General features: G+C 35.2%; 1 protein-coding gene across 9 annotated transcripts in view; it reads right to left on the reverse strand.

The window, feature by feature from the left end:
• The window catches only part of ERC1 (ELKS/RAB6-interacting/CAST family member 1), a 559,355-nt gene that overhangs the window by 249,447 nt on the left and 284,869 nt on the right, over positions 1 to 25,039 (reverse strand). For all 9 annotated transcript variants that reach the window (XM_047740148.1, XM_047740147.1, XM_047740146.1 and 6 more), the window contains one exon: positions 16,383 to 16,543. In XM_047740148.1, the coding sequence (XP_047596104.1) occupies positions 16,383 to 16,543 (161 nt within the window). The remainder of the gene's footprint in view (positions 1 to 16,382; positions 16,544 to 25,039) is intronic.

Consider the following 25,039-nt stretch of genomic DNA (forward strand, 5'->3'; position numbering starts at 1 on the left):
AAGCTGGCTCCTTAAAAAAGAAATATAAAGTAGACAAACTTCTAGTGACAATGAAAATGTAAAAAAAAAAAAAAAAAAAAAAAAGTCACAAAGTATATGAATGAAAACAGGGCATAAATACAATACAGATTTTGAAAGGACCCACCAATCAGAAATAATAGCACCAGACTGTTAGGCAAGTGAGTATTAAACTTTTATTGTGTTAAGCCACAGAAAGTTTGGGGTGAGTTTTTTTTACAACAGCTCGTGCTACTCTAACTAATAAAACTATTAAAGTGGAAATATGGTATACAATAGCAATATTTTCTTTAAAAAATAGCCTTTCTGCACACAGCAATAAAAACCAGAGCATTTAACAGAAAAAAAAATCACCCATCTGAAAAGAGTAAGGGTTCCAGACGATTCAAAGAACACTGAATAGAGATTTGTTTCACCATATACCAGAATTCAAAAGTAAAACAGTAAATAAAATAGTAATTAACTAGCATAGCAATAACAAATAGGTGAATGTTAAACTGTACAGAGCCCAGAAACAGACTCAAGCACATACAGGAACTTACTATATTATATGGGTGACTTTCCATAACTGACTTTCCATAGGGGAAAAACTAAAACAACTTTCCTCACATTAAACAACTCAGATGTATTAAAGACTTATGTGTAAAAAACAAAACTTTAACACATATGAAACCAATTCTATTAAAATATATTATCTCTTCTAGGATGTTTTATCAAAGGATGTGCCCCACTCATATTGGCCATTTATTTTGTATATTCACCCACAGAACCTTATGCTTCATTTTACAAAAAATTGTGCTTAAGTCTATGCGGTCTCTGAAGAATCACATATCATCTCAATGAATATTTCATCCACCATGTTTTACATAGTTTCAGAAATGTAGTAAGTCTAGAAATGAGGCATAAATACTGTAAAATGGGCTGAAGAAACAAAACAAAGAACCAAGTTTAGGGTAATTAGTGACAACCAGCAAGATTTCGGCAGGTTTCTCTATAGCCGATGTGATTTGATGTGAACCATGAGAAAAAAGTGGAACCATACAAGATAGAATTATGAAGAATGGTTTTAGCAAAAGCATTGGGAAGGAGAATATAAGGTAAATTTGAATAGTTAGATGTTTCTGGAGAATGAAGATAAAAAGTATAAAGGGATAAAAAGCCAGAAATTTATCTAGGGACAAAATTACATAAAATTACAAAATTGATATATGGGCCTTCTACAGGTTTGCAAACACAAGTACAACACAATCAGATTTATGTTACCAATGAAAGTAGGAATTTGTTACAAATAAATGTTTCAAATAGAAGCCTGGATATTAGAAAGATCATGATAGTACTTTCAGCCAGTCCATATTTAATTCAGTGATATGGATTACACCGCTCACTCCCAAAAATGAAAAAAAGAAAATGAAAGCAGGGGCGCCTGGGTGGCTCAGTGGGTTAAAGCCTCTGTCTTCAGCTCGGGTCATGATCCTGGGGTCCTGGGATCAAGCCCCGCATTGGGCTCTCTGCTCAGCAGGGAGCCTGCTTCCTCCTCTCTCTCTCTCTCTCTGCCTGCCTCTCTGCCTACTTGTAATCTCTCTCTGTCAAATAAATAAATAAAATCTTAAAAAAAAAAAAAAAGAAAAAGAAAATGAAAGCAGTAACATGAGACTTCATTATACTTCATGTTACAGGAAAGGGAACCATGATATGAAATTAATATTTCTCCCATCCAAGTACTAACCAGGCCCAACCCTGTGAAATTAATATTTCTAACATCTGCCTTTCAACAACAACAAAAAAGTAATAGTGACTAAAAATCTTGATTATTTTTAAAAGATAATAAACAATATCCATAAACATATTTGAATTGATCAGATTTTTATGAGAAGAGAATCATCTTATTTTCACTGTCTGGCTCTTTTTATGATTTTAAACCCCAACTCTAGATTTAACCATTTGATAATTCTAAGTACTGCAAATGTTTTATAAATGAGCTAAGAAAATATAAATACAAAGAAAAAGAAATAAGAAAGAAAGCAAAACTAAAGACTCCAAAAACCCCAAAAACAAAAGCACCCCTCCCTCAAAAAACCAAACCCAAGAAATAACAAAGAAAAGGAAAGTTGTATGAGGTAGATGTACCAAGACAAAGGAATACTAAAAAGTGTTATATAGTTTTGGGCACTTTGATCTTGAAAGATAACACCAAACATGATGCCAGAGCCCTGAATAGGGAGACATATTCTAGTAAATCCACTCCAGATATGTACACTACCACCTGTGAAACTCAAGCTCAATTTCAAGACCAAAAGTATTTGGGATCTCTAGTAGCTAATAACCAATCACCTTGCTCTAAAAAGGAACAGTATCTCTAACCATAAAATGCATGACCACAAATACACTGAGAAGAAATAAGTTTATTCTGGGTGGAAAATTATACCAGTGTTGGTGGGGTGTTATAAGAATGCCACTATGTGGAAGAAAAGACAAAGATGAGAAAGAATGAATCCAGCCACAATTGCTTTCACATGCACAGCAAAGATACCCTCTATTAAAATGAAAGGTTCATCTGTTTTCCCTCTGAGAATGACATATATAAAATTGATGAGTATATCACAAATATTTTCCATAGCAACAGTTCCTAACCACATAAGCATCTTTTATTTAATTTCCTAGATTATTAAACCAGAGAGAAAAGATGAACTCTGGGCCTAAACAATATTTAATGTGTCTAACTTGTAGAAAAGACAAATACAAAGGCTATTTTAAAAAGTTATTTGGCTTTATATTCTCTTAGGATACTTACTTTCACTTTGAAGATAAAAATACAATTCCAAAATATTTACTGAGTGCCAATTATATGTTGGGTACTAGGCTTATTCCGACAGATTTAAGATGAGCAACACTTCTAAACGTCAGGTGTCTGGAGGAAGATTATAAAAACCTGCAAATAAATGACTGTAACATAGTGGGGTAAATCCTATAGAAACACACATGAAATAGATGTTTAACTACCATTTTATTAAAAGATTTTATTTATTCATTTGACATACAGAGATCACAAGTAGGCAGAGAGGCAGGCAGAGAGAGAGGAGGAAGCAGGCTCCCCGCTGAGCGGAGAGCCCGATGTGGGGCTCGATCCCAGGACACTGGGATCATGACCTGAGCCGATGGCAGAGGTTTTAACCCACTGAGCCACCCAGGCACCCCTTTAACTACCATTTGATAGTTCTGTACAGGGGGACCTGGGTGTCTCAGTCAGTTAAGTGGCTGCCTTTGGTTCAGGTCACAATCTCAGGGTTCTGGGATCAAGCCCCACATCAAGCTCCCTGCTCAGTGGGGAATCTACTTCTCTCTCTCCCCCTGTATCTCCCATGGCTGTGCTCTCTTTCTCTCAAGTAAATGAAATCTTTAAAAAATTTCTGTGCAGGGACGCCTGGGTGGCTCAGTTGGTTAAGCAGCTGCCTTCGGCTCAGGTCATGATCCCAGCGTCCTGGGATCGAGTCCCACATCGGGCTCCTTGCTTGGCGGGGAGCCTGCTTCTCCCTCTGCCTCTGCCTACCACTCTGTCTGCCTGTGCTCGCTCTCTCTCTCCCTCTCTCTCTGACACCAAAAAAAAAAAAAAAAAAAAAAAAAAAAAAAAAAAAAAAAAAAATTTCTGTGCAGAATGCTTTTCACATAAATACCTTTTATCTTTAACATTTAATTATTTTAATTTTCTTAATGGTATCTTCTGAAGAATAGTTTTTAATTTTGGTCAAATCCAGTTAATCAATTTTTTCTTTTATGGTTAGTATATTTTGTATACTAAGAAATCTTTGCCTACTCCCAAGTTTCCTGTTTTCCTCCAAAAGATTATGGTTACCTTTCATGTTTAGGTTTATGATCCATTTTGAATTAATTTCTGCATATGGTCTGAGGTTTTTACTTTATCTTGACCCTACAAAAAACTAGCTGTATCTCCACCAATTACCGAAAAGGTAATTGATGGTTCCTCCACTGGTGCCTTTGACCATACATATGTATGTATATATATTATTTTTATACTCTGTATTCTGTTCCATTATTTTATATGCCAGTCTTCATACCAATACCATATTTTATTACTGTCATTTTATAGCAAGAGTTAAAATTAGGTAGTGCAAGTCTTCCAACTCTGTTCTTTTCAGAACTGGTTTAGCTCTGCTATAGCCATTGCAATCCCATATAAATTTTAGATTCCAATTGTCAGTTTTCTATCCCAAAAGCTCCCTGTGATTCTGGCTGTGATTGAGGTACAAATATAAATCAGTTTGGGGGAAATGGCATCTCAAAGTTTCCTTATCCAAACCATTAACTAGATGTACCTCTATTTAGATGTTTTTAAAATTTTTTCAGTAATGTTCTGTAGTTTTCCATGTAGAGATCTCATATTTTTTTTGTTGTTTATTCTGAAATACTTTATGCATTTTGATGCTATTGTTGTAACTGTCCCTCAGAACAACATACTGCTTAAAATATAATCCATGAGAAATTATACTAGCCACCAAGCATGCTTAGATATAGCCTTAAGAAAAACATGTACTGGCAACAGGCCTCTGGGGGAGAGGATGGTATAGATCCTTGAAGCCGAGCAGCTGGGAACCCGCCTGCTTCTTTTTTCTGTTATCCCCTACTCCAGAGACCACCTGTGGCTAATTAGATGATCCCTTTAAATGTGCTTGCTCAACTATAAACTTTATACTGCTTGACCAGATAGATTTTGCCCTTCTTCTTACTTATCTACAAGACTCATGGTCAATGTGTAACCTACTCCAGCTTCCTTGTTGGTAGTTACCTACTTTCCAATAAATATGAGACTAAGGAGTTGTTCCTGGCAAGTCTTTTCTATTGTTGACCCCCGCTCCCTTTCTCTGGCAGCTGACTTGTGTGTGCCTAATTCTTCTCCTGTGCGCTGTCAGGAAGCGGCAATTGTAAATATTTTCTAAAATATCAGTTTCCATTTGCTTGCTGCTAGTATATGGAAATACAACTGATTTTTATATATTGCCCTGCTTAGACAATCATGCTGTCTGTGTATAAAGAAAACTGTACTACTTCCTTTGGAATTTTATTCTTTTCTTGATATACTACATAACTAGGATCTCCAATATAATTAAGAACAGAGAGGTAAGAGTGGACATCTCTATATCCTCTGCAATCTCAGAGGGCAAGTCTTCAATTTGCATCATTAGGCGGGACATCTGCTGTCAGTCTGTCACATGTGCCCTTCACTTAGCTGAGGAATTGTTTTCTATTCCTAGTCAGCTAAGAGTTTTTAACATGACTGGGTGTTACCTTTTGTCAAAAGGTTTTCCTCAATGTACTGATAGTTGTATCATTTTTTATTCTCTTAATGTTGTAAACTTAATTAATTCATTTTCAAATATTGAACAAATCTTACATTCCAGAAATAAGCCTCACTTGGTTGTTAATACATCAGCTTTCTCCTTATGTTAGATTCAATTTGCTAAGACTCTGTTGGGGACTTTCATGCCAATGTTCATGAGGTAGATTGACCTGTAAAATTCTCCTTTTGTATGTCTTTGTCAGATTTAGGTGTGGGGCTAATTCTGGCCTCATAATATGAATTTAGTATTTCCTTCTCTATTTTCTGAAAGAGTGTCTGCAAGATTGTTATTATTTCTTACTTCAGTGTTTAGTATAATTCACGATTGAAGCCATCTGGACCTGGAGTTTCCTTTGTGGAAATGTTTTTGATTATAAATTCAGTATCTTTAATAGATATAGGCTGGTCAATTTTATATTCCTGATTTTGAGCCAGTTTTAATGAACTGTATTTTTAAAGGAATTTATCGATTATATCTAAATTATCAAATTTATTAGTATAAACTTATTCAAAATATTCTTACTATCTTTTCAGATGCCCTTAGAAATCTTGAGTGTTAGTTCCCCTCTTTCATTCCAAAAATGTTAGTTCACATGTCTTCCTTCTTCCTTGGGTCAGTCTTGCTAGGGGGCTGATCAATTTTATTAATTCTCTGACAAACCATGGTTGACTTTGTGAATTTTCCCTGCTGTTTTCTATTTCCTTGATTTTTGCTCTTTATTTTTTCCTTCTTTCTATTTACTTTGGTTTACTTTGCTTTTTCTTTTTCTAGTTTCATAGTGTAGAATTCAGATAACTGAATTTAAGCTTTCTTCTTTTCCAATACAGACATTCAAAGGTATAAGCACTAGTTGAATGTATAACACCAAATTTAACATTTTCATTCAGTTCAAAATGACTTCTCATATTCCTTATGACTTCTCTAAGCCATGGTATTTAAAACTGTATTATTTAATTTCTAAACATTTGGGGGCTTTTCCAGATATCTTAATAACTTCTAACAATTTCACTGTGGTCAGAGAACAATTCCGACATATTTAGTCTTGTGAAGTTAAGATTTATTTTTATGGCCCAACATATGGTCTACACTGGTGAACATTCCAGACATATTCAGAAAACAATATATATAATCCTTCGGTTTCAGGTGTACTATTCTATAAATATCAAATAGGTCAAGTTGATAGTCTTAAATATTCTATATTTTTATTGCTTGTTTTTTGTCACTTATTCTATCAAATCCTGAGAAACAGGGGTTATAAATCTTCAGTGATGACTGATGACTATTGATTTGTCTGTTTTCCCCTTTAGTTCTTCCAGTTTGCCCTTCAGGAATTTTGAAACTCTGTTTTTGGGTACCTACATTACAAAGAACTGTTATATCTTTCTGATGAATTATCTCCTCTATCATTATGATACATCCTTAATTCAGAAAGATTCTTTGGAAGTCTCGTTCATCTGATACTACTATAGCCATACCAGGTTTCTTATGATTACTGTTTACAAAGACCATCTTTTTCCATTCATTAATTTAAATGTATTTGTGTTTATTACAGTCTGTGTGTTATAGACAACATTGCTTCTTTCAAAAATCCATTCTGATAATCTCTGTCCTTTAACTGGAGTGTTTTAGATTTTGATTTAAGTACTGATATGCTGAATTTCTATCTGTCATCCATTTATCCCTTCCATTCTTTGTTCCTCTATTATTCCTTTTCCTGTCCTTTTTTTTCTGATTAAATGAAATAATTTTTAGTATTATGTTTTATTTCCTCTACTGGATTTTGGGGGGGGGTTGTTTTCTATTTTTGTTTTTCTGATTAACTTTTTGAAGTTGCTCTATAGCTAACAATATGCATCGTTAACTTACCACAGTCTGTTAAGATTAGAAATTATAAAACTTCCTGATTCTTCCTATTTTCTATTTCACAAAGGTAACAACCTTAACACAATATAGAGCTACACCCCCACCTCTTGTGCTAGTTTTGGCATATTCACTTTTATATACATTTTAAACTCCACCAAACAATGCTGTTATTTTTGCTTCAAATAGTCAGTTGTCTTTTAAGGAGACTATGTGAAGAAAAAAACAAGTCTTCTATATACGCCAACTAATTTGCCAGGTCTGATGTTCTTTATTCTCTCCTATAAATTCATGCTCCCATCTGGTTTCATTTCCTCTCAGCTAGAAGAACATCCATTCACATTTTTTATAGAGCGGTTTTTCTAGAAACGAAGCCTTTTCATGTTTAACTGAAAATGTCCATATTTAACCTTAGTTTTTTAATACTCTTTTATTTGGCCATAGAATTCTAGTCTAACAATTTTTTCCCCAGTACTTTAAAAGAAGTTCCATTTTCTTCTGATTTTCAATGTTTTTGGTAAGAACTCAGTTACCATATTTTCCTTTTATGTAGTGTCTTTTTTCCTCTTGTTGCTTTTGTTTTTCTCCCCATGTTTTGTTTCCAGCAATTGAATTACAATGTCAACAGATGTGGTTTTCTTTATATTTATCCTACCAGATTTCATGAAGTTTCTGGGTCTGTAAATACATGTGTTTCGTTTTGTTTAAGTTATTTTAAGAGCAATTTTATGTTTATAAAAAAATTAAATTTCCTATAGACCTCTTTAAATCTATGTATTTAATCTATGTATTTAAATCTATGTATTCAAATTAGAGAAATATTTCAGTTATTATTTAAAAAATTTTTTTCTGCTCCTGTCTTACCCTTTTAATCGTTTTGTGTCCTAGTTACCTGTATATTAGTCTACTATTTGCCATTACCCAACATATCACGAAGGCTCCATTCATTTTGTAATACCCCTCATTCTCCCTGCTCTTCAAACTGGATATCTACTGATTTCATTTAAAATTTATAGACTCTTTCTTTTGATAGCTCTAATCTGTTATTACAACAATTCAGTGAGCTTTTCATTAAAATTTCAGTTTCCAAATTTCCATTTCTTTTTTTTTTTTTTTTTTTAATTTGACAGAGAGATCACAAGCAGGCAGAGAGGCAGGCAGAGAGAGAGGAGGAAGCAGGCTCCCCGAGAGAGCAGAGAGCCCGATGCGGGGCTCGATCCCAGGACTCCGAGATCATGACCTGAGGCAAAGGCAGTGGCTTAACCCACTGAGCCACCCAGGCGCCCCCAAATTTCCATTTCTTAATAGTTTCCTTAGTTGGCTAAGATTTCCTATATCATCATTTTCCTTTAAGTCCCTGAGTCATATTTATAAGGTGACTTTAAAGTCTTTTTCTGCTAAATATGATACATAGGACTTCTTGGAGCCGATTTCTACTGCATGTTTTTCTTCATTATGGGTATATGTTATTGTTTCTTTGCATGTCTGGCAAACTTTAAAACCCAATATAGAATACTGTAGTTGATATACTTTGAAGACTCTGGATTCTGTTATGTTCCTCTGAAGGGCAATACTTTTTATTCTAGTAGGTAATTTAGTTAACAGGTGACTTCATTGTACTTTTGTAGGCTTATATTTATCCTTTGTTAGGCTAATCTGCTAAAAGCGTAGGCTATTTCCCAAACCTCTCTATCTTGGTAAGATTCATCTTCCAAATTCAATCTTCCCTACAGACTGTCTTAGAACTTTAAGTTTTGTTGGTCTGGGTCTACAGTAGGCTTTATTAGAGTTCATGTTCCCTATTTTTGAGACAAACCATAAGAGACTCTTAATCTTACAAAGCAAACAGGGTTGCTGGGGGTAGGGGGGTGTGGAGAGGGTGGTTGGGTTATGGACATTAGGAAGGGTATGTGATATGGTGAGTGCTGTGCAGTATGTAAGCCTGACGATTCACAAACCCGTACTCCTAGAGCAAATAATACATTATATGTTAATAATAATTAATAAAAAAACAAAACAAACAAACAACCCCCCCCCCCCCCCCCCCCCGCTTCCTGTTACTTCAGCAAGATGCCAGACGTTTTAACAAGCATTTTGCCACTCTGGACTGGATTAGAACTCCAAATTCCCCAGCCCTTCTCTACCTTCAGTATCACAATTCCACTTTCATCCCTGTAGTAGTTAATCTCTGGTAAACCCTGGGTAGTCTCATCCAAAGAATATGCAGCCTAGTTCTAGGTTAAGAATTCATGGACATCTAACCCCCAACCTCTTTTTAGTATACTGTTTACATGTAAGTTACTTCCCAGATTTACTCAAAGCATTTACAACTATAGAATCAAGGGACTTCAAACGGTCACTTAAAGAACTATACATATAACTGTTAAATGATAGGGATCTTAGAGATTTAAGAAACCCTTTCATTTCAGAACAAGAAAACTGCAGACCTAAGAAGTTAGGAAAGTTAGGAAAAAAGAAGTTAGGAAAAAGGACTGGATCTTCAATTCTGAATATCTTGCTTTGCAAATATTCAGCTTCACTAATTTTAAAATGTTTCCGTAACTTTACCTGATTTAATCCTCACAACAACAGCATGAGGGGGGTCTAAATATTATTATACCTGTTTTATATATAAGCAAACTGGCTTAAATGTAAACACACTCTTTGTTGCAGGGAGATCTTTGATGTTTATAATACTCATAACTAGATCTTCTGATAGGAAAAACTTACGATTAAATGGATGGATTACTACCATCTACATGCAAAGCCCAACAGAAGTTTTACCCAATTTACAGAATGAGTAATTACCTAGGTAGGTACCTTCTGTAAAGCACCTTCTGAGGGCACAGTAAAGAAAGGTCATGAAAGGACCTTTTGTTTTTAACTCTCAAACCAAAAAAGTTTTCATACTGGTATATTACGCAACAGATTTTCTCAAAATGGGTATTGCAATTAGGTTAAGGCTTACCTACCTGCAACAGTTAGTCCTTTAACTGATGCATTTATATTTAACAGAAGGGACCATGATTGACCCCACACTTCCAGCAGAGGAGAAAATGAAAAGAAGTAGGATAATAAATCATACTCCTTTCTCCTTTGGGAGAAAGAAGTTGACTTATATTCTTAATTTCATCCTTGCACACACAAGGACATTCTTACACACAAACCATATATATTGATGGGGCAGAGAAAGTACTGTAAAGGATGAAAAAGAAAGGTACTTTGGGGGTCTTTATCTAAAAAGCTCAATGCTTTGTTACTTAGAGATTATTCCAGCCTTTTGAGGCTCTTTACATGAAAAGATGATTAAGAAGCATGATTTTTTTTTTTTTTTTTTAAGATATGGTTTCTTCTTTTTGGAAGTTATATGTGGCTTTAAATGGCTAAAAGATGGATTAAGGTTTAGGGAAGAGAAAGGCATGGACTATTTGGGGTTATTGGTAATTCATCCCAATTCAGGTCACAAGAAAATAAAAAGATTTGAGAAAAACATTTATAATACACATGCCTATCTTGTGAAAAGCTGAGCATCATGGTCAAAGTTTAGGAGCAAAAAGAGGTAGAAAATTCTAACAATTATTATATTAACAAAGTAATTTCTTCTACTGTTCTATAATAACTAAGAGCCTCAAGTAAACTATTAGCCTGATGAGGAAAGATGCAAAGAACAGTTAAGATTACACATCTTATAAGGTGGATACATAAGTGAGCTGGAGATAAGGGTAGAAAAAAAGGGGGCAGAATTAAGGAATTAAGACCAGAGAGAAAGACCCAAAGTCCCAAGGGATAGTTGATTATAGACACAAACTCTACTTTATCATTTTATCAAGGACCAGTCCCAGCTCTGTCTCTTGTTTATAGTTATGCTATTCAGCATACTTTGTTTTCTTTTTCAAGTATAGGAAATTTTTATATTAATTTATGTGATTTCCTACAGAATATTTAAACTTCAGTATTTCAAGTCAATGTGAAAAATGCTTCCAGCTTCACTACAAGTCCTTTATCATATGTCTACTGCCTCCAATAAAGGTATGTGATAGACGTATAAATAAATGTGGCTTTACACAAAGTATACATGTTCTAATGTTACTTAGAAAACACTTCAATTTGTTACTAGGGTATAACTGTTGCTATGATACATTTGCATGACTTTTCAATTTTGTGGTTAATTTAGAAGGCTGTCATAAATGCCCAATTGGGATTTCTTTTCTTTAATGTAAGCAACATTATAATAAATTTGAAAATGAAATACAGGATATCAGAAGATAAAATAATTTAAAATACAAACTCTCAAGCACATGGTGGCTCGGTCTGTTAAGGGTCTGCCTTCGGCTTGGGTTGTGATCCCAGTACTCTGTGATCCATCCCAGCATTTGGAGGGGGCTGCTGCTTAGGGGGGAGCCTGCCTTCCCTTCTCTTTTTGCCCCTCTCCCCATTCATGGTCTCTCTCTCTCTATCGCTCTCTCTTGTTTTCTCTCTCTCAGATAAATAACATCTTTAAAAAAAATACAGACTTGGGGCGCTGGTTGGCTCAGTCATTAAGAGTCTGCCTTCAGCTCAGGTCATGAACCCAGGATCCTGGGATCAAGCCCTGCATTGGGCTCCCTGCTCGGCAGGAAGCCTGCTTCTCTCTCTCCCACTCCCCCTGTTTGTATTCCCTCTCTATGTCTCTGTCAAATAAATAAATAAAATCTTAAAAAAAAAATACAGACTCATTTTAATTATTCAAGGTGTAATAGATTGACACCTAACCTATACTATCCCCAAATAGTCTGAACTTTTTCAAATAAGCATTTTCAATAACTTTCTTAATTCTAAACATATTCTATTCCTTTCTCTTAAAAGATACTAAAATGTCAGAATTTACATTGTATTATAGGACTCTTCCTAGGTACATATGAAAATTTACTTTCTGTTGTGCGAAGTTAAGAGCTTTCTTCAGCCAAAGGCATCTCAAGAGTATATAATTTAGCCTACAGAGGTTTGAATTTCTCTGCCAACTTTACTAATGGAATGCTACTTATCAAATGGCTCTGGAATCTCAAAGAAACAAAAGGGCTCTTCTACCACTTCTCCCAAACAAACCTGTTCTCAGGGTAGTCAAATTCATAGTTTCATAAAAATTTTTATTAAACATGAAAAATGAGTCTTTTTATTCATAGTGCCAACACTGGGTGAGACGGCAGCAGGAATGTGAATGCAAGTCAGTGGAGAATGAACCAGCTCTCATCTAGAAATTGTACTACTCAAACTCATGACCTGAGCTGATGCTTAAAATTTATTACAGTTATTATAATTGTTATTTTATTATTTTGTCCCCTTCTCCAATTCATCCTCTCTTTCCTAGGGAAAGAGACTAATATAAAAGTGGAATAAAAAAAATAAAGGCTAACAAAACCATAGCATAAGGAAAAGAAGAACCAACAGGGGATCTGCCAATAAAAATGTTCCTTCAAGGCTGGTGAACTAACACAAATGTTCCTACTGGCTCACTAGCAGGCTACTAAGTGAGCAGTTTCACATGTCTTCAAACTCAGGGCCACCATTTGTTTGTAAAAGATGCTCAGAAATTACAATCATAAATGCTAGGGTTAGAGAAGAATGATTAGGTCATTCCTTTTGGTCTGACATGGTGAGGTTTACTGCAGAAAACTAGACTATTCCTGTGCTTTGCTAAAAAAAATTTCTATATTTTTAGAGGTGCCTGGGTGGCTCAGTCGGTTAAGCAACTGCCTTTGGCTGAGGTCATGATTCCGGGGTTCTGGGATCGAGCCCCACATTGGGCTCCCTGCTCAGTGGAGAGCCTGCTTCTCCCTCTCCCTCTGCCTGCCCCTCTGCCTATTTGTGCTCTCTCTCTCTCTCTCTCTGTGTGCCAAATAAATAAACAAAATCTTTAAAAAATTTTTCTGTATTTTTAGATATACAGGTCAGCTCTGCCTTTTTCTCAGGAGAGACTTTTCTTATTCTAGATTCTGACTCACACATATACGTGTCTTAGTCTCTTGCACACTGCCATTCCTCTCATGTTTCTTCTACATTTCAAGTTCTCGGGTTATAGTGAACAACTCCGTTTACTTATTCAATTATCCATAATTAAGCAATGTGAACATTTAAAATATGGTGGGTCCTGCCATGAAACAATGAAAAAATGTCATGAAAATTCTATGAAGCAGGAACAATTATTATCGCTATTCTAAAAATGAGCAGACTGAGGCAGAGAGAGGTTAAAGAACTTGCTTAAGTCATAGAACTGGTAAGCTCAGATTCAGGCTCTTTCATTCCATGAAGTATGTTCTTACTAGTTGCAGTGAATAAATAGAGACAGAGATCATGTAGAACTAGCTGGAGGGAGTAAACTCCTTATAAACTAACAAAAGAATGAAGTAAATTCGGAGCAAAGTTATAGGAAATGAGATACCCCCAAGCGAGGACAGGTGATTAGAAGAACTTGCTCAACATATAGAAAAGAGTCCAAAATATAGAAGAAGGCCTATCTCTTGCTCAGCTTCATAGCGAAAAGGAATCAAAAGCTCGCTGTATTAGAACCCATAATATGTCATTCATAGAGTTTTGTATATAATTACACTTAGGTTACAGTTGTCAACTGAGGCTTTAGGAAGGTTTTGTATTTGTAGGCCATACATTGGAAATCTACATTAAAAAAAAAATAGGGAATTCAATTCACTGTTCTAAGAGGAAAGAACAGAATACTAGCTGCTTCTTAGACTTGGTAGGCCTACAGGGCAGTGAAAACAGAGCCGGCCAGTTAAAAAACCACCACACTCCCAACAGACTATGTGGATAGAGGACTATGTCTAAAGTGCTGAGATAACTTATTAAGAGGAAAGTATTCGACCACTATTTTACTAAGATATGAAACTGAAAGACAAGGGGAAATTTAAGTCGAAATTAAAGCAAGGACTACTTTTAAAACTTTATGCTGAGAATACTACATCAAAAACTAATGATGTACTATATGTTGGCTAACTGAACATAATAAAAAAAATAAACCATAGACCAAAACATAAAACAACAACAACAATAAAACCCTTATGTTGGTAAATCTGCATGACACAAACATGAAAAATCTAAGAGCATCATGATGCCACAGAATATACTCTGGGCAACTGAAAAAGGCGATTTAAGAGATAGGTCGTCCATCAGGGCCAGGTTTTGGCACTTTATTTCTAGAACTTTCATTTAATGTTGTTTTACTAAATTTCGGGACTACTTAAAAATATCTCTACATACTTTAATCGTTTATCCCATGCCTTATTGTGTGAGTGCTTGATGTTACCCAAAATAGTTTTGCTAATCATAATAGTTTTCAGAAATGTAATCTCAGACCTGGTTTGGAAAGGGAAGTCCACAACAGAGTATAGCACTGTGGTACCGAAAAAGAAAAAAAAATTACACACCCACTCCCTTTTCATGACTTGAAGTCAAGCATTCCTTTAAAACTTTTTTCATATCTTTTCAAAGTCCTAATGATAAAAGAAAATTCCCATACCAATACACCACAATTTTGCTATAAGCAGGTATCTGTACTTACTAGGAAAGATCTGACAGGTAAAAAGATACTAGTGCATGGAGCAAAAAAAAACAACACTACCCTACTGTTACTTTAGGGAGGCTTATTTCTGTTTCAGAACATCATGAGACACTGTTTTCCACAACATTATATCCATCCTTCTTCCATCTTCTTAAATCCTTTAGGCTGTGATCTAATTTGCTTTTCAACTCTATCCCCTACCATGTTTTAGGAATGGTTCCCAGACCTCTTCCATTCAAATAATTTCATGCTTTATTATTCAAGTTACCTCTACTACTCCATCTCCAAAATACCAAGCTTTCAGTTTCAACCACCAGTGACTAAAAACTTGTCTTACACTAACTGCAGCATATTAACAAACTTTATCCTCTTGATGATACTCAGAACACTAACCTCCCCCTATTCTCCCAGCATACAAATTTATTTGTGGCTTCAAGTACTCATCACTTCTAAAAGTAGATCACCTGTAATGCTTTTCTGAAAGATTAGAATCTCTTAACCTTACACTGTGGCCTAATAACCTATCCTACATGCAGGTGACACCCCAACAACTGCTTTCTCAACTCTTAGGCTGCTGTCAGGATACCACATGTGTCATGAAAACTCTCCTGGCAAGATGCTCGTCTGCTCTGTAATTTGGGTACTCAACATTTATTGATAGTTCCAAGCAGCAGAAAAGAAGAGGTGATATTAACCCAAAGTACTTGCTGAGCTGAGAAGTCTATTTATTGTAGGTCAAAAAGACTCAGTTTTATGCAGAGAAGAAGAAACTAATGAGCACAGATTATGTGAGAGAAGACTAACAAATGAAGACTGCAGAGAAGGGGACCTGTGCTTAAAACCTGTGAAAGAGATCAGAAACTAGCCTTATGATGGAGAGAGAGCATCTTTTCTGAAACAGAAGAAAGGACAACAAAAATGTAGATAACTGCTGAGGTAAAGAAGGTTGCTGAGCTGTCCCAGGATAAATCTGTCTTTATAAAACCTGGAAGCAGGGCAATTCTGTAGGGGTGAGGGTTGGGCATGGTGCCACGATGAAGAAAAAGGAGCATCTGTTATGGACTAGCAGACATGCACATACCTCACAACAAATTATCTCAGGAAGCCACAAGATGTGGGACTAGTAGGAAAATGACGGGGGAAAACATGGAGGATATTTATGTAGGGACTCATTATATTATTCTCTCTACTTCTGCATACCTTTGGAAGTATTTATAATAAAAAATGTTTTTAAAAAGTGCCTGGCTATCACACGACCTCAGGACCAACAGTCATGTTCCTCAGGAAGCTCAGCAATATGGCTAAACTTTCCAGAAGATTTTAGAAATTTCAGAGATGCGACTGGATATGGTTATACACACACACCTATACACACGCTCTTTCTCTCTCTAGAGGACTTTAAAATTCAGTGAGGAGGCAAAAATAATTCTATTTGACCAGAATTTGTTTCAAATTTGTTCTAGGGAGTGAGAAATACAGGTCTGCATTAAAATTAAGCTGATGTGTTAGCGGTAATAAATTGGGCCCAATGATGAAAGCAATGAGAAAAAGGTTTTCTACTAAGCACATGCCTGAAAAATAAGATTATAAACACTTACTTCATCTCCAGAACTTCCTCTAAGTGTTTCCTTCTTTCTGCACGAAGATTGGTCAAATGAGTTTCCTTTTCTGCCAGAGACTGTTGAGTAGAGGACAGCTTGGCTTTCATGGACTCCAGTTCCTGCTTCACCTTCTCCATGGCCATCAGTAATTCCTCCACCTGTGATAAGTATGGGAAAGAGAAAAACTGAGCATTTTGATCAATTAAAGACAGAGGAGCTAAGTAACGGGCAATTTCCAGGTCCACAAGATTAAAAACACACACATATAGCAAAAACCCTGTACTGCTGCTGGTTCAAACATATATATCCAGACCATATGCCAAATAAAGAAATGCATCTCTGGTCTCTCCTCCACTCTAATTCTTCGCAAGTTACGCCGAAAAGAACTTCATTTTCTTTTTGATAAACACAACTGTATCAGTTCAAGAAGTCAAATTTGCCATAATTAGAATTTATTGGAAAAGGCCCACAAATTTCCATGGAATTCACAATATAACACAGATAAAAATATAAGGAACAAAATCATAATAAATTTCTCTTGAAGGATTATAAGAAATAAAAGACATAAACTTGGCTAATAACACTCAGTATAAACAAAATAAGTGATTTTTATTCATCCAAAGATTTTTCTGTTTACACCATTAAAAATAATTTCTTTTGGAGAAAAGAGCTGGAATTCAATCAGATAGCTTCTTGCTCTGAAGTAGAGTTTTCTCAAGGAAGGCAGGAAAGAGGAAGAAAAATACATGACCACAAAGAGAGGAGAGAGAATGCTTTAACAAGACTTGAAAAAACTCCTGAGGGAGAAAAGACAGAACTCTACAACATAAGGAACTAAGAGAACACAGTATATACTTCATCAGTCATTTCCACTCACTCTGGGTGGCATCCAAATCAGAATTACTTAAATAAACATGTATATTTTAATTCCGAGGCAAAATATATGTTGGCAAAAATGTGTTAATAACAAAACCAACCTAAACCAAGTAATCAGCCAGCCAACTGCACCAATCACAAGAGTTTATGTCAGTCTGCCGCTTGCCAAGAAATAATTTTAGTGACGGCAAGGCTTTTCAGAGGAAGGGATGGGTGGGGGACTTGCCATTCACTGACTTCTATATAAAATCAATTTGTATGATACTAAAACTGAGAACAGTTTAGAGACAAAACTGCAATATAACAAATCAGAGTTGTTAACAGACCCCAGGATGTTACTGCCTCAGACCTAACCAAACTTTCCATATTGATTGGTAACAGCTGCTCAACACTGATAATAAACAGATACATTTAGTGTTTTGGCACCTGAATCATCTTACTTTGTGTATCTTTTCAGAAGTGATCAAGTTAGTGTTCTCAGTTAACAGCTGTGAGAACACTGCTGTGAGAATATATATCATCATGCAGCTCTCCTTGGATATGTATTTATATATTTACAAGCTTTATGTTATCATGTATCATTATCCACCCTTTGAAAACTGCAAATAAGGATGATCCCATTTTAATAAGTTTAATTCATTTAAAATATTATTTAAAACTGAACTGAAATGATATAATGACATATAATATGTTCTTATAACACAAATCTTATAACACAAAATCAGTAATGGACGGCACCATTTATAGAAGCTCTAATAAAGTGTGGGATATTTCTATCTTTTATGAACTCACCTTAAACAAATAAAAAAATCTCCCTCCCAATTGTCTTTCACTACCCCAAGTAAGTTATGGTATCAGTTTCTTATATAACTTAGATGTATTACAAACAACTTATTCCTCCTTTTTCTATACAAAAAGGAAGCTCATTTTATATATACGCTTATGCATCTAAAATTTTTGGTAGATGCTTTATGGAAATACAACATAAATACAGAAAAATACACAAATGATAAATGTGCAACTTGAAAAATTTTCTTTAAGTTGAACACACCTATGTAATGAGAACACAGACCAATAAACAAAACATTAACAGTCCCCCAGAAACACATCTCAAAACCTCTTCCTAGATTAAGACTAACCTTTATTCTAGCATTACATTAGTTTTGCCTATTTAATTTTGTACAGATGGAATTATGTATTATATAATTTTAAGTACAGATTTTCTTCACTCAGAGATCTATCCATATTATTGGGTATAATAATTATAGTTCTGTAATTCTCTTAACTGTATAGAATTCTACTGTATGAAATTAGAAAAATTTATTGAAGGCACTTTTGATAAAAACAATTTTAAAAAAGCCTTTTTCCAGTTTTACTGAGAAATAACTGACATACATCACTGTGTAATTTTAAGATGTACAGCATAATGGTTGGATTTACATATATTGTGAAATGATTGCCACAATATGATCAGCTAACATCCATCTTGTCATATAAATACAATAAAAAGAATAAAGAAAAAACCGACTTCCTCCTTTTCATGGCAAATCTTATTAGGATCTGCTCTCTTAATAACATTCCTATATATCATAGAGCACTGTTAGTTACAGTCCTCATGCTGTGTACATTACATCCTTACTACTTATCTTCTAACTGGAAGTTTGTACTTTTTGACCACCTTTTTCCAAGTCCTATTTGACCCAACCCCTACCTCTCGTAACAAGACTCATCTCTTTTTCTATGAGTCTGTATCTTTTGTTTTGTTTTAGATTCCATATAGAAATAAGATCATACAGTATTTGTCTTTCTCTAACTTATTTCACGTTTAGATCTACAATATAAATGCAACTGAATAAATATAAATACAAATACAAATACAGTGTAATGGTCATAATTCATTCTTATCAATATGGGTATTCCACTAACTCCGCATTATAAAAAGTAAGAACTTTAATAGCCACAGTAAGAAGGCACTTTTGGTCCAGTCGGCAAAAGGTCGTAAATTATTTTTTTAAGAATTATTTATAAATTTTTAGAGAGAAGGGAAAAGAGGGGAGGGCAAAGGGAGAGAGAAGAGTGAGAGACAGAATCTCTAGCAGACTCCCTACAGAGCATGGAGCCTGACACAGAGCTTGATCACACAACCCTGAGATCACGACCTGAGCCGAAACCAAGAGCCGGACGCTCAACCGAGCCACCCAGGCACCCAAGAACACAAATTATCTAAAGACTACTTACAAATAATAGGAAAGATAATTTCACAATGCTTTGTGCATAAATACCTTTAAGTTTCATAAATAACCAATGTGAAATATATGTATATAAAGAAGGAATACACATATATTCCAGAACCAAGAACAATACACACATCTATATACTCACTATCCACAAGCTTTGTAGGTGCATCTATGCAACTGTATGCCCAAAAGTCCCCCATGATAGTTCATCACCATTCTTTTTTTTTTTTTTTTAAAGATTTTATTTATTTATTTGACAGAGAGGTCACAAGCAGGCAGAGAGGCAGGCAGAGAGAGAGGAGGAAACAGGCTCCCTGCCGAGCAGAGAGCCCGATGCGGGGCTCGATCCCAGGACTCTGAGATCATGACCTGAGCCGAAGGCAGCGGCTTAACCCACTGAGCCACCCAGGCGCCCCAACCATTCTAAATTTGTTACTTAATCCCTTCCATTTCTTTGTTTTTGTTTTTGACATATATATTCCAAAATAAATCACTGGTTCATTCTATCAGTTTATGAACATTTTATAATTGAATCTTCTGACTTCCTTATTTCATCCAACTTTATGTTTTTTCATGTACATAAAAAGGGGCCTACACTTTATATATTCCAGAACCAAAAGGAAAAAACACACCTACATACGTACTACCTAGGAGTTAAAAGCAGTGAGAGCCAACAACTTTAAGCACTACAACACCCAGATTATAGTTTCCCACTAAATTGAACAGGCTCCTTAAAAACACAGCTGATTCCAGATTTGGGGGAAGAAATGTACAAAAGATGAACTTTGCACAACTTATGCCAAAAAGCAAGAGAAATGGGAATCATGGCAAACAGGGATTATGATGCAGAAACCCTGACAACAAAGCCAGAAAAATATAAAAAGAAAAAAAAAAGAGGAAATTACACAGGAATATTCCTTCTGAATACAGAGGGAAAAAAGAAAAGAAAATCAAACCTAGGAAGATATACAAATTGAGATTTATCCTAAGAATTCAAGTTTGTTTTAACATATAAAATTAAATGTAATAAACCATATCAGTAGAATACAAGCCAAAAAACCTACATGATCATCTAAGTAGATGTAGAAGAGCATTTAACAATTTCCAACAACTTTTCATGATAGAAACAGTCAAGAAGATAGAGAAAAAGAAAAACTTTCTCTACCTGATGAAGGGCATTTATGAAAACCTCACAGCTAATATAAATTTTAACAATGAAAGACAGAATGCTTTCCTTCTAGGACCAGCACCAAGAACAAGACTAGAATGTCCTTTCTCACCATGTCTATTTAATACTGTACTAGAAGTGATAGCCAGCAAAATTAGAATACACAAAAAATTAAAAGGCACCCACACTGAGAAGGAAGACAAAACTTTCTCTGGTTGAAAATGACATGGACTTATATAGTGACAAACACCAAGAATCTACTAAATATATATATAAATATATATATATATATATTTATATATATAAAATCAATAAGTATACAAAGGTTGCAGAATATAAGATTCATATACAAAATCAACTGTCTATCCATACACAAGCAATAAACATTCAAAAATGAAATTTAAAACAATTATACTTAAAATAGCATCAAAAAGAAGGAAATAGCTAGGTATAAATTTCACTTAAAATGCACAATACATATACTGAAAATTATAGGATTATTGAAAGAAATTAAAGAAAATTTAAATAAATAGCAAAATATCATGTTCACAGATCTTAGGTCTTTACGTTGACTAAACACCCCAGAGTGATCCACAGATTCGATGTAATCCATATAAAGATGCTAGCTGTCTTTTTTTGCAGAAATTGACAAGCTAATCCTAAAATTGATATTAAAATGAGGGAGCCAGAATAAGAAAAGTTATCTTGAAAGAAAATAATAAAGTTGAAAATTTCATACTTCTTGACTTCAAAACTTAAGTATAAAACTTCAAGGTAGTGTTGGCATAAGGATAGAAAAAGAGATCAATGGAAAAGAACTGAATTGAGAAATAAACAAATTTGAGTCATGTGTCCAATACAATGTCCCACATTTTGGATTCAGTGGGTTATTTTTTTTAATGGTGCTATTTACACTGCTCCTCTTATCTTCATGCTTCCTATAAAATGACAGTTATATCTAAAGTCTTCATTAGATTGAGATATGCCTTGTCTTTTTAACAACAGTACTTCACAAATAAAGTTGTGTACTTCATGTTGTATCAAATGAAGAGGCTTATATCAAATGAAGAGACACTTTTAGCAGTAACATTGATCAGATATGGGTTCAGAAAACAATAATCTGATTTCCTCTTTATAAATTTCTTAATACATATTTTATCAAGTTCTTTATCACTTCAATAATCATCAGTTAAGACTAAACATGTTTTATTTGTTTAGGGACCATTTGTGCTGCTTTTCCTTGAAGCTGAAATCTTTGCTTCCCACCTCCACTGGCTTCTCTTATTCTTGTTGATTTTGAAGGAATTTTAAACATACCCATAAACATATATTCTAGAGACCAACATTTCATCAATTAAACGCTTATCAAACTTCTTCTGCCAGCGTGTACCTTAACTGTTCCTTTGATTATGATATCTTTGTATGATCAAAAATATCTTTTTTTTTTTTAATAGTAGGCTCCATGCCCAGCATAGAGCCCAATGTGGGGCTTGAACTCATGACCTTGAGATCAAGACCTGAGTTGAGATCAAGAGTCAGATGTTTAACCAACTGAGCCACCCAGGTGCCCCCAAATATCTTACATTAATATAAGCAAATTTATTAAGCCTTTAAGATTTGTGACTTTTATATCCTGTTTAAGAAATCCTTCCTATCCTCAGGGTCGTATGATATTTTCTACTTTTGTACTGCCTTCAGGAATAGACTGGATTAGTGGTCCCAATTATTCATTCCTCTATGGTATTAGTATTCATCCACATCCTTCTCATAGCATAATAATGGGCAGAAAATACTTCTCTGATCCTTGATTTTGGCTTGGCTATGTGACTTGCTTTGAGCATTGGGATGTTAGCAATTCAGAAACAAGCTGAAGTTCATAATACATGTGGTTAGGCTACATTTCCACCACTGCCAAAAAAGCAACATTCTGAGTAGCTACTCCCTCTCAGTTGGGTTCTAGAAAGAATCATGAGGGCATAGCCACCCCAGTCAACAACTAAAGCAAGGCCAACTATACTAACCCTCCAATCTATGTGATGAAGAAATAAATGATTATTATAGGTGTGTTAGGGTTCTCCAGAGAAAGAAAAGCAATAGGATATATTCTGAATACAATATGTATGTGTGTGTGCAGACATACCTTGTTTTATTGTACTTCACAGCCCTTATATTTTTTACAAATTGAAGTTTTGTGGCAACCCATGGCAAGCAAGTCTGTTTCCATATTTCCAAAAGCATTTGCTCACTTCATGTCTGTTACAATGTTAATTCTCCCAATGTTTCTAACCTTTTCATTATTATTATTATATTTGTTATAGTGATACATGATCAATTATTTTTGATGTTACTACTCTAATTCTTTTTGGGGCACCACAAACTGCATCCATATAAGACAGCAAACTTATTTGCCGAATGTTGTGTGTGCTATGCTTTCTCCACCAACCCCTGTCACTCTCTCTCTCCTTGGGCCTCTCTATTCCTGAGATATAACAATACTGAAATTAGGTCAATTAATAACGCTACAATGGTATCTAAATGTTCAAGTGAAAGAAAGAATCACATATCTCTCACTTTAAATCAAAAGCTAGAAATGATTAAGCCTAGTGAGGAAGACAGGTCCAAAGCTGAGATACCTGAAAGCCAGACCTCTTGTACCAAACAGCCAAATTGTGAATGCAAAGGAAAAGTTCTTTTTTTTTTTTAATTTTATTTATTTATTTGACAGACAATGATCACAAGTAGGCAGAGAGAGGCAGGCAGAGAAAGAAGGGGGAAAAGCAGGCTCCTTGCTGAGCAGAGAGCCCGATGTGGGGCTCGATCCTAGGACCCTGAGATCATGATCTGAGCCAAAGGCAGAGGCTTTACCCACTGAGCCACCCAGGTGCCCCTGCAAAGGAAAAGTTCTTAAAGGAAATTACAAATGCTATTTCAGTGAACACACAAACAATAAGAAAGTGAGAAACAACCTTATTACTTATATGGAGAAAGTTTTACTAACCCTCCATTCTATGGAAATACCAAACCAACTGTAACATTCCTTAAGGCAAAGCCTAATCCAGAGCAAGGCCAAACTCTCTTCAATTCTGTGAAGGCTAAGAGAGGTGAGGAAGCTGCAGAAGAGAAATCTGAAGTTGTCAGAGGTTGGTTCACGTGGTTTGAGGGAAGAATTATCTCCATAACCTAAAAGTACAAGATGAAGCAGTAACTGCTGATGTAGCAACTATAGCAAGTTATCCAGGAGATCTAGCTAAGATCATTAATGAAGGTGGCTACACTAAACAACAGATGTTCAATGTAGATGAAACAGCTTTCTACTGGAAGAAGAAGACATCTTAGAGTGGAGAAGTCAATGCTTGTCTTAAAAATATAGGCTGATTCTCTTGTTAGGGGCTAACACAGCTAATGACTTTAAGTTGAGGCCAATGCTCATTTACCACCCTAAAAATCCTAAGGCCCTTAAGAATCATGCTAAGTCTACTTTGCCTGTATTCTATAAATGGAAGAGCAAAGTCTAGGTAACAGCACATTTGTTTACAACATAGTCTACTAAATATTTTAAGTCCACTGCTGAGACCTACTGCTTAGAAAAAAAAAATTCCTTTCAAAATATAATTGCTCACTGACACTGGAAGAGTTCTGATGGAGACGTACAATGAGATTATTATTGTTTTCATGCCTAAAGCAACATTCATTCTGTAGCCCATGGAGCAAGAAGTCATTTCAGATTTTAAGTCTTATTACTAAAGAAATACATTTCAGGAAGGCTACAGCTGTCATAGGGATTCCTCTGATGGATCTGGGCCAAGTAAATTGAAAACCTTCTGGAAAAAAAGTCCACCATTCTAGATGCTGGTAAGAACACTTGTGATTCATGGGAAGAGGTAAAAATATCAACCTGAACAGGAGTTTGGAAGAAGTTGGTTCCAATCCTCCTGGATGACTTTGAGGGGTTCAAGGCTTCAGTGGAGGAGGGAACTGCAGATGTAGTGGAAATAGCAAGAGAACTAGAATTAGAAGTGGAGCCGGAAGACGTGACTTAATTGTTGCAATCCCATGATAAAATTTGAACAGATGAGGAGTTGCTTCTTTTAGATGAGCAAAGAAAGTAGTTTCTTGAAATGGAATCTACTCCCTCTGAAGATGCCATAAAGACAGTAGAAACAACAACAAAGGATTTAGAAAATTATGTAAACTTACTGGACAAAGCAATAGCAGATTTGAGAAGATTGACTCCAACTCTGAAGGAAGTTCTACTGTGACTACAATGCTAACACAGAGAATCATATGCTACAGAGAAACTGTTTGTGAAAGAAAAAGTTGATGTGGCAAATTTCATTGTTTTCTTTTTTAAAATTTTATTTATTCATTGGATA

Source organism: Lutra lutra, chromosome 8 (assembly GCF_902655055.1).
Source record: "Lutra lutra chromosome 8, mLutLut1.2, whole genome shotgun sequence".
Classification (NCBI taxonomy): Eukaryota; Metazoa; Chordata; class Mammalia; order Carnivora; family Mustelidae; genus Lutra; species Lutra lutra.